The sequence below is a fragment of the Triticum urartu genome, chromosome 5A, assembly GCF_056163025.1.
Source record: "Triticum urartu cultivar PI428250 chromosome 5A, HENAU_Tu73, whole genome shotgun sequence".
NCBI classification, from domain to species: Eukaryota; Viridiplantae; Streptophyta; class Magnoliopsida; order Poales; family Poaceae; genus Triticum; species Triticum urartu.
Window position 1 is genome coordinate 265,511,071 of NC_141877.1, and position 9,872 is coordinate 265,520,942.

At 50.7% G+C, this 9,872-nt stretch overlaps 2 protein-coding genes across 2 annotated transcripts; both read left to right on the forward strand.

Moving 5' to 3' along the window:
- Positions 1 to 722: 722 nt before the first annotated feature.
- On the forward strand, positions 723 to 3,802 carry LOC125508604 (Transcription elongation factor (TFIIS) family protein). Its single transcript, XM_048673364.2, has 9 exons — positions 723 to 1,327; positions 1,434 to 1,502; positions 1,636 to 1,718; positions 1,836 to 1,909; positions 1,994 to 2,046; positions 2,406 to 2,448; positions 2,545 to 2,681; positions 3,159 to 3,252; positions 3,419 to 3,802. The coding sequence occupies exons 1-9, from the start codon at positions 968 to 970 to the stop codon at positions 3,532 to 3,534; spliced, it is 1,029 nt and encodes a 342-aa protein (XP_048529321.1). The 5' UTR covers positions 723 to 967; the 3' UTR covers positions 3,535 to 3,802.
- Positions 3,803 to 7,052: 3,250 nt separating this feature from the next.
- Positions 7,053 to 9,503, forward strand: LOC125555886 (exocyst complex component EXO70C1). Its single transcript, XM_048718695.2, has one exon. It carries the CDS (start codon positions 7,068 to 7,070, stop codon positions 9,225 to 9,227), a length of 2,160 nt encoding a protein of 719 aa, XP_048574652.1. The 5' UTR covers positions 7,053 to 7,067; the 3' UTR covers positions 9,228 to 9,503.
- The last annotated feature ends 369 nt before the right edge of the window (positions 9,504 to 9,872 follow it).

Consider the following 9,872-nt stretch of genomic DNA (forward strand, 5'->3'; position numbering starts at 1 on the left):
GATGTGACAAGCAATAAATGAAAAAACAGAGGAAAGTAGTAACATAGCTAGTTACTAGTAGTATGAGTAACATCACACATACTCCTCCGGTTCTTTTTAGTTCACATATAAGATTTGTCTGAAGTCAAACCTCGTAAACTTTGACCAAGTTTATAAAAAAAGTACCAAGATTTAAAATGTGAAACCAACAACATTAGATGCGTCATGACTTTACTTTTCATATTGTATAAATTTTAGATTGTAGATGTTAATACTTTTTCATATAAACATGATCAAACTTTACGAAGTTTGACTTCGGACAATCCTTATATGCAGAGTAAAAAGGACTGGAGTAAGTATCAATGTAAGATGTGTCAATAGCCTAATAAATAAATTATTGCATATTACCACACATACGTTACTTCCCATTATAAAGGTAGTAACATAGAGTAATAACATGACATATGCATGTTACTAGTCTACGTTACTATCCATTGTGGCTAATCTCAAGGAAAGTGTCGCAACAGGCATTCTCTTGTCAATATTCTTGAAGAATAAGTGACACCAAAAGAAAAATTACAGCAATAATCGGTCTGTAAAAAATGTAGTAAACTGTACGCTTTACTAGACGCTCTTATATTTCTATTATTTTTCTTTTTTTTTGAGACAATATTATTTTTGTTCTAATTACCCGACCGATATGCCAACCTTTAACCAACCACCACCATCACGCCCTTAGCGGGTCCGCGAGCTCGCTTACCGGATCCAGACCACGCTCGCGTCCAATTTCCCCAATCGCGGCCCCATTCTCCCTCCTCCAATCCAAATCGCCGCCTCCCACCACCAATCCGTCCCCTCACATGGCTGCGCTCCACTCGGCGGCGGGGCCGCGTAGTCCGTCTGCGTAGCGATCGGACCGTAGTTTATCGGTGGTGCGCGCCGGGTTGCCTTATCGGAGTTCGTGGGTGTTGACTATCAGGGCGAGCGGATGGACGCCGACGGTCGCCTGCGGCGCGCGCTCGCCGCCTTCGGGGGCGGAGACGTGTGGGACCTCGTCGATGCCGCGCTCGCCGCGGCCGCGCCAGCCGACCTCCGCGCGCGCCGTGACGGCATCGTGGAGCGGCTCTACGCCGGGGCCCGCTGCCGCAATTGCAATGCCCCCGAGAGCCCACCGCAGCCACCGCGTCAGCCGGCTGAGGCGGCTTCTCCAGCCTGGCAGGAGGAGGGGGAGGAGGAAGAGGAGGAGGCCGACGTGGATGGCCTCGGCCTGGAGGAGGAGACCGACGAGGGCGGCGGCTTGGAGAGCAAGATCCTGGCGATCAAGGACTTCTTGGAGGACCCCGACCAGGTCCTTGAAAAGATCCCGTTTTTACCGGTTTGGAACCAGTACGATTTTGCTCGGGAAAGCTCACTTCTTCTGTTGCAAACTGTACCTTTGTATGGTTTCGTCACAGTCGGAGGAGGAGCTCGTGAGCCTGCTGCAGAACCTGGCAGACATGGACATCACCTACAATGCTCTCCAGGTGATCTTTACCTTTTCTGTCCTTTCTCTTAAAAGTTTTGTCTGCCTTACGAAGGGAAGGATTAGTTAGCTGGTTGCTTTTGCTTGTGGAAGCACTAGTAGGAGTGAAACCCCTCGTGTTTCTTGTTGTGCAGGAGACGGACATCGGCCGGCATGTGAATGGCCTGCGCAAGCACCCTTCGGGCGACGTCCGGCAGTTGGTGAAGCTGCTCGTCAGGTAAAGAAAACCAAGCCAGAGTATATTGCTAATTTTGTGTCATAAAATGCCAAGGTAGAAGTGCCTTCTAATTGTGTTTTGGTTTTTGTGTATTTTGTGCTATGCGCCTCTGTGAAGGAAATGGAAGGAGATAGTGGACGGCTGGGTGCGGCTTCACAACTCCGGCGGTGATGGTGGAAACTCGATCCTAAGTAAGGCATGGTGCTCAGTTCCACAGTTGTTTGGATTTACTTTGTTTTCCAGTGATAATTTCGGTTGATGATTCATGGTGGCAGCTGATGGTGACTCTCCTGAGAAGACTCAAGGCAAAAGCTACCAAAATGCCCGGGTAGCCTATTCTTCCACAATCCAAACATGTCGTTCCACACTAATGGAGACTGGTGTTTTGGTTCTTGCTTTGGAATGATGATAATTAAGCTCACGACAAACTTTAGCTTTTCTGTAATGCGGAGACAGATCCTTCTATTTGGTAGGTAGTATTATTGCCAAAAATGTTTCTAGCCCATTTTTTCTGCTAGTTTACCAAACAAACCACAACTTTGCTACATGGTAACCACACTTTCCTAGGGCCTTGGAAAGGGTGAAAAAATGGGCCAACTATAACATGAAATTGCTCATTTGATTGACATGTTTTGGTTTAACATGTCTTTTGTCTACAACTTCTAAGATGGACACCTTTGTTTGCAGGTTTCAGACTTCAAGTATACGCCCAGCCCACCACAGAGGCACAGTGAGTCCCCATCTGTTCTTAAGAGTTTATATGTGAAGCTATTTCAAGACGTAATAATGTGCCAACTGAAATTTCGTTTCATTGTTTGGACCTAAGGTGGTTCAGAGCGGCCTAGGAATAACAATGGATTCGAGTCGACACTGGAGAGGCGTAGAGCAAGCCCTGCTCCCACGTATCATACGAAGCAGAACAATGGCAATAACTATACAACTACTTCGTCATCTGCTCCAGCTGTAAGCCTAACCAGATCACCCTTTTGATAATTTTAATCAGCTCATTCATCGTTGTACAGAGGTCATGCACTTGTTTTTGTTCAGAAAAGTAGTAGTAGCGGAAGAAGGTTCACAATTTTTTTTACCCCTAATCTCAAGGCCCCTAGCCCAACACATGTTCGCACAACACATCCTCCATTTTCTTTCTAGATTTGCCACTGCTGGAGCGTGTCAACCAGCGTGAGCCGAAGATGTCGCCATTTGTTAAAACTTAAAAATAAAGCTGCATCATCCATTAATCATTGACCTTATCATGCAAAGTAGTCGGGAACAAGAACTTGTTTTGACTTCTAGTGAACCAAATGGTATGGTACCCATGAAACTAGAGGTTTTCTCCAGTTCAAAAAAGCGAGGGAAGGTTTTTCTCTGCTTATTTCTCGCTAAACTGTACCCACGGTCCTATACACCCAGTTTGATATTCGCAAACATGGTTTGCAGAGGGCGATGAGGGAGCAGAAGGATAATCATTTGGACGAGAAGCTCGATTCAGCCAGAAAGAGGCTTCAAGAAAATTACCAGGAAGCACAAAATGGTATCAATTTCATTGATATACCTACTTGTCACCGTAAAAAAAAAATACCTACTTGTATTTCCCCTTCAATTTGCCATGAACACAGTGGATGAAATCAATTTCATTCTGATTGTCTTTTAAGTTTTTGACATGTTCCCCCCTTGGTATTTCTGTGGCCTTTTTGCAGCGAAAAAACAGAGGACGATGCAAGTGCTGGATATCCACGACATACCCAAGCCGAAAAATAAAAACACCTTCATCCGCAAGCCTGGTGGAGGTGGCCTCCCTGGCCGACATCGGTGACCTGGCGAACATGCAAATTCCCACGCCCAGGTTCGAAATGAAAAATAAAATGAGCACGAAAGGTTTATGTTTGTTCTTTTGTTTAGTTACACTGGTTTTCTGGTCCGCTGAAATATTGTCCAGCACAACAAAGTCAAGGTTATATATACTAGTACTACTGATAAAAGGACCAAGGTTATTGAGAATTTGTGCTGTAGCTTGTTCTTTTTAAGTTCTTGAATGTACCTGGAAGTTTTTAATTGAGAATTTGCATTTGTGTTGACGTTTATCCATTTTACTATGTTTTACGGTCTTTTGTGGAGTTGTAGAATTACAATTCGTGCATGATTAATGTTGAATCGCTCAAGGCATTCTAAACCGGACTTGTGCATTGGTGCTCTATCTGCGGAAGCTCAAGCTTAGAAGTTTGGACTCCAGTTGGCACAAAATGTGGGTTTGCAACAAGCTGGTTGTAAACTCCAATAACATGGAGGTAATAAAGGTGATGAACAGTGGAGGACGATCCCCCGGTGTAGCAGCGGCGATGTTTGATGATTGCTATCATATTGCTTGTGCTATTCGAAATATTATTTTACAATACTGATTTAGAGAATGAAATAGAACGCCCATGAACTAGCAAGGATGGCCAGAGGTCCTTTATGTAGTTATTTTTTTTGAAACAAGGCAAAAGATTTGTCATTTTTATTGATTATAAAAGGGGAGTTATAACAAAGGCCTGCGAAGCAGGGAGAAGAGAGTCTACACTCGTTGCATTACATTACACAAATGATGAGCGCCCAAAGTTGGGTCTCCTCTGATCCTAGCGGTAACCGTAGTCCCTTGCATAGTATTGGTCGCTTATGTAACCGTTGTTGCTATCTACTATCCCCGTTCATAAATAAGTGACGTGGTTTTAGTTCAAATGTTGAATCGCTCGTGTAAATACAATACAAACCGGTTATCGTTCACCTTGGTGAATTTCACAAGCCTTGAGCTGTCGAAGTCCATGTGTTGCCGAAAACAAATGAGCGCACGTTGAGCGCGAGAATGAAATGAGGACGAACCACGTCGTGCTCTCCATTTCCTGCCCTTAGCCTTGGGACTGAAAGCTTTTTCTTTTTAGCCTCAAACTAAGACATGCGCGAGTTGATGAATAGCCCACGCCAAGGGACGGACACTGGCATCGTGTGTACCATGTCGCAACCACGTGCAGACGCACAAGCTATAGTACTCTGCATTCATGATTTTGTTTTGATTTTCAACTCAAAACTCGGCATATAGCACAACCTACATCCATCCCAATCCCATGGACTTTTTCTTCTTCTATATTGAATACGCACCAAAGTGTACGCCATTTTTTGTGCTCCAACAGATGAGGCTGAAAATATCTAGTATGCCCCTCAACTGTTTTCAAAAAGAAAAATGGAAATCAATTTTTCTTTTTTGCAAACACAGGAAATCGAATACTGAGTTCTGTGAAAAACGCTCTGCCTTCGAAGTTGACATGTAGGTCACTGCATGGGTATAGTTACAGAGGAGAGGAGGAGCAAGGTCTGGCTGCAACACCTCTCGTTCACATCGAGCTAAAACTAGGGCATATCTAACACCGTGCATCAAATCAAACCGGACACACCAAGCATATGCGGTCGTGTTCTGGACAACGGATACGAGGATGACTATCCAACCCGACACACCAAACATACGCCCCATTTTAAATGGATCTTCACGAAAATGGATGGAATTCGTGTAAAACGGCGGCATTTGTTAAATTTTGATATATTTTATAATAAAAGGATGAAATTTAACAAAGTTCAACCAAACTGAACAACATTTAGAATAAATCTAAACTAAACCAAACGAGGTATCGGACGGTGACCTCATAGGTATGGTCTTTGAGGCCGCCGACACCTCCGTAGCCGCCTGGTCCATTGTCGTTGCCGTTATCATCGTCTTCCTTCTAGCGGCGAATGACCTTCCTAGGGGTCGCAGCAACCCTGATCAGTGGATGATGCACGCTCACGATGCAATCCCTTCGCCTCGTGTACGATAGTCCGCGTCCGGCTCACAACGACGACCACACAAGGGCACTGGCGGCGCACTCGGCCTTGGCCAACTCGATCTTGTAGAGCTGGTCATTGATCCAGCGTCGGCAGTGGGTGACATCTGCGCAATGGTCCTAGAACGATCTTCGGCCCAGGCTAACACAAGGCCTGGGTCAGCGCACACCCAGTTTGGCGGCAAGCCCCATGTCGTGGAAGCTGAAGAACACATTGCGTTGTGCCGCTCCCGCCGCTCCTCCTCGGCATCCGCCTTGTCAGCCGCCATCCTGGTGCGCAAGGATGTGTCACCGCCGACACGAACGAGGTAGTGAAGAAGCTGGCTGCGCATGCTGGGGATCAACGAGGAGGGCGCCTCCTCCTCCTTCATGGCGCCCGCATGCCACCGGAGCGAGGATGGCTGTTCCCCCTCCTTGTCGTGCCTGAAACAACACGACGGGGACACTGGTTGGACGAAGCGCCCGTACATGCTGTGCGGTAGGGACACCGACTCCTTCTTGACGCGGTGGCGCCGCGGGGACACCGGCTCGACGAAGCGTCTGTACAGAGTGTGCGACAGGGACACTAGCTCCTCCTTAACGTGGCGGCGCAGTGGGGATGCCGACTCGTAGTTGACGCAACGGTCTCATGGCCGCGAAGATGCCGCCGAACCGCAGTCGAAGAGAGGTTGCTATAGGAGCAGCTCAAGCTGCCACACGTACCCCTTGTCCACACGTGGCCTCAGCTAGGAGGAGGTGTTGTTGTTGTTGCTCCTCGCCATCGTCAAAAATCACCACCTTCTCATTGAGCGTGGGTGCCGACGAGCCCACAGATCATGGAGGCGGCGCCATGATCCGGACGACTTTGGAAACCACCTGCTGGCACTGAGAACCACCCTGAGCCACAACTGGATTTGCCCATCCCTGCGGTGTGCGTAGGAGAGGCAAAGGTGGCACAGGGGAGATGGGGTTTGCCGATGAGGCCAACTTGCTTAAATAGCCTGGCCAGGCGGACCAGCGCCGCTTCAACGCAAGCGCGGTGACCAGTCACATCGGTCTAACCGGCATGAATTCAAGTAGTCAGTGTACGCCCGATGAGGGTTTTGGGTGAAATTGCTTAGTCGGGCGTCTGCATGACGGACATTTGAACATCCGCGAACCTCCAACCGGTTTGTTTTCGATTTATGGGATTTTAAACGTGCAGATCAATCCACGGACATTTGATACACGAGTAAAGCTACACCTATCTAACGTTTGTTACGTTTCTTACGTACCATCCTATTTGGCAGTTTCACATTGATCAATAGTTGGCGGCACGGGCCCACCTTGAAGTTCAGGGGGCAGTTTAAGTAATGGGAAAGGGATTTACGTAGGTTTATTATAAGGAGAATCATAATGTAGGTGTAGCATTTTCGTTGATACAACGTGTTTGAACCGCACGGTGGAGACATTTAGGCGTGTGTTGATGCAGGGCGTTGGAGTTGCCATAAGCAGAGTCAGAGAGACGAGACCCTTTCAAATGGTGGAGCACCGTCCCGGCCCTCAAACTCCGGCCTCTCTCTCCTCCATTCTCTCTCCACCTCTGCATGCCAACCCAGCAACGCGCGCGGACCACCAACAACTATTGAGCATTACGACGCGCCCCGCCCCGATCGCCATTCTCTTGCCACGATCCGGCTCTTTCCCCCAAGAAATGGACAGCCGGAATCAGGCGCCGCAGAAGTCCAGCAGCTTCTCCTCGGCCTCCAGCAACAAGGCCCGGGAGGTCGACCGCAACCTCTCCCTCGGCACCCTCCGGCATGGCGACCACGACCGGAGGGGCGCCGCCGCCACCTGGGAGCAGATCAAGGAGGAGTGCGAGGACGAGGAGGAGGACGGCTGCGGCGACCCGGGCGTGTCCGAGTTGTCGGGGGAGATCGACGCGTTTATCGCGGGCCTGGACGGCCAAGCGCCGCTGAGCCTCCCGGAGGCGACGCTCGAGAAGTTCGCTGCCGCCGTCGAGCTGCGGATCGCGCACACGGAGAACTCGCGGGATAAGTGGGCCAATGGCGAGCCGCCGGTGCTTGCGGCCATCGCGCGCATTTCGGCCCTCGCGTCCGCGCTCGCCAAGAACCCGGAGGCCAGCAGCAAGTACGTCTCCGGCGCGCACCGGGTCACCGCCGTGCTGCAGCGTGCCATGGCGTTCCTCGAGGACGAGTTCCACGCGCTGCTCGAGCCCAAGACGGAGACCTGCAAGTCGATAAGACGGCCGCCTTCGTTCGAGCAAGGCGGACACGAGGCCGACCGGTGCGTCCTCCAACCACCCGACACCGCCCCTGCAGCGGCGGAGCCCAAACCGCCGTACACGCCGGAGACCATGGAGCGGCTCCGGTCCATCGCCGACATCATGGTGGCCGCCGGGTACGTGACGGAGTGCACGCAGATGTTGCTGGTGGCACGCCGGAACGCGTTCGACGCGTCGGTGCGCGCGCTCGGGTACGAGAAGTCGAGCATCGACGACGTCGTGCGGATGACGTGGGAGGCGCTGGAGACCGAGATTGTGACGTGGATCAAGGCGTTCAGGCACACCATCAACGTGGGCCTCTCGACGGAGCACGACCTCTGCGGCCGCGTCTTCAGCGGCTGCCACGCCAGCGTCGGCAGAGGCGTCTTCGCCGACCTGGCCCGCTGCATCATGCTCCACATGCTCGACTTCACGGAGGCCGTGGCCATGACACGCCGCTCCGCCGAGAAGCTCTTCAAGGTGCTCGACATGTACGAGGCCGTCCGCGACTCATCCCCGGTCATCGACGCCTTCCTGTCCGCCTCCGCCGACGACGAACCCGCGGCCGGCAACGCCCTGGCGGACCTCAAGACCGAGATCGCGTCTGCACGTTCCCGGATCGGCGAGTCGGCGGCCAGCATCTTCTGCGAGCTGGAGAGCTCCATCCGCGCGGACGCCGGCAAGCAGCCGGTCCCCGGCGGCGCCGTGCACCCGCTGACCCGCTACGTGATGAACTACCTCAAGTACACGTGCGAGTACAACAGCACGCTGGAGCAGGTGTTCCGGGAGCACCGGCGGAACGACGCCGTGGACGGGGAGGACAACAACCCGTTCGCGGCGCAGCTGATGGAGGTGATGGAGCTCCTCCAGGGGAACCTGGAAGGGAAGTCGCGGCTGTACAAGGACCCGGCCCTGAGCAGCATCTTCTTGATGAACAACGGGCGGTACATGCTGCAGAAGATCCGGGGGTCGCCGGAGACGAACGCGATGCTGGGCGAGACGTGGGCGCGGAAGCAGTCGACGAATCTGCGGCAGTACCACAAGAACTACCAGCGGGAGACGTGGAACCGGGTGCTCACCCTGCTCCGCGATGACGGCGTGCTCACCGTGAAGGGCCATGTGCAGAAGACGCTGCTCAAGGAACGGTTCAAGCAGTTCAACTCCACCATGGACGATATCCAGAAGACGCAGGGGGCGTGGGTGGTGAGCGACGAGCAGCTGCAGTCGGAGCTCCGGGTTTCCATCGCCGCCGTGGTGGTGCCTGCGTACCGGTCGTTCCTGGGGCGGTTCGCGCAGACATTCAGCGCCGGGAGGCAGGCGGAGAAGTACGTGAAGCTGAGCGCGGAGGACCTGGAGGGGATCATCGACGAGCTCTTCGACGGTAACCCCTCGTCCATGAGTAGGAGGAGGACGTAATAAACCCCAGCAGCAGCAATTGATCGATCGATTGTGTTTGAAGCATTTGACCGATCGGGCTAATTCTTGGTTTAAGAAATGTACTATTGTATTATTAATTAATCGTTTATCGTTTTTGTCTTGTTTTTTGCTGATTATATGAAAGAAAAGAATGTTACTCTAAATCGGTTTAAGAGGTGATGTATTTACTTACTGCGTTTCTCAGGGCAGATAGATATATGTATGTATTGTATCCATTAATCCATGTATTAATTAAAACTAAAATCTGTTCATTTACTTGCGAATCATATGTATTTTTCATCGCCTGTTTGCTGGAGTAATACAAATGCTGGAATTCATCGGCATTATCGCATTGTTTCCCAAGATGAGAGAAATTCATGCCAAGAACATGCAGGTTTTAGAATTCATCGACAAATTTTTTTGTCTCCATTTTAGAAAAAGAAAATCTGACAATTTTCATTGACGGCGTTGAAGTTTGCTCCTATGTTTGCTGAGAAAATAAATCCATCGTCATCATTCTCCCCGAGCAAACGCCATTACCATCACTTCTCCTTGAGCAAGCGACTCCGACCCCCCCCCCCCCCCCCCCCCAAATAAAGGTCGCGTGAAGCCACAACAATATCTGCGCCAATCACTCAACCACCT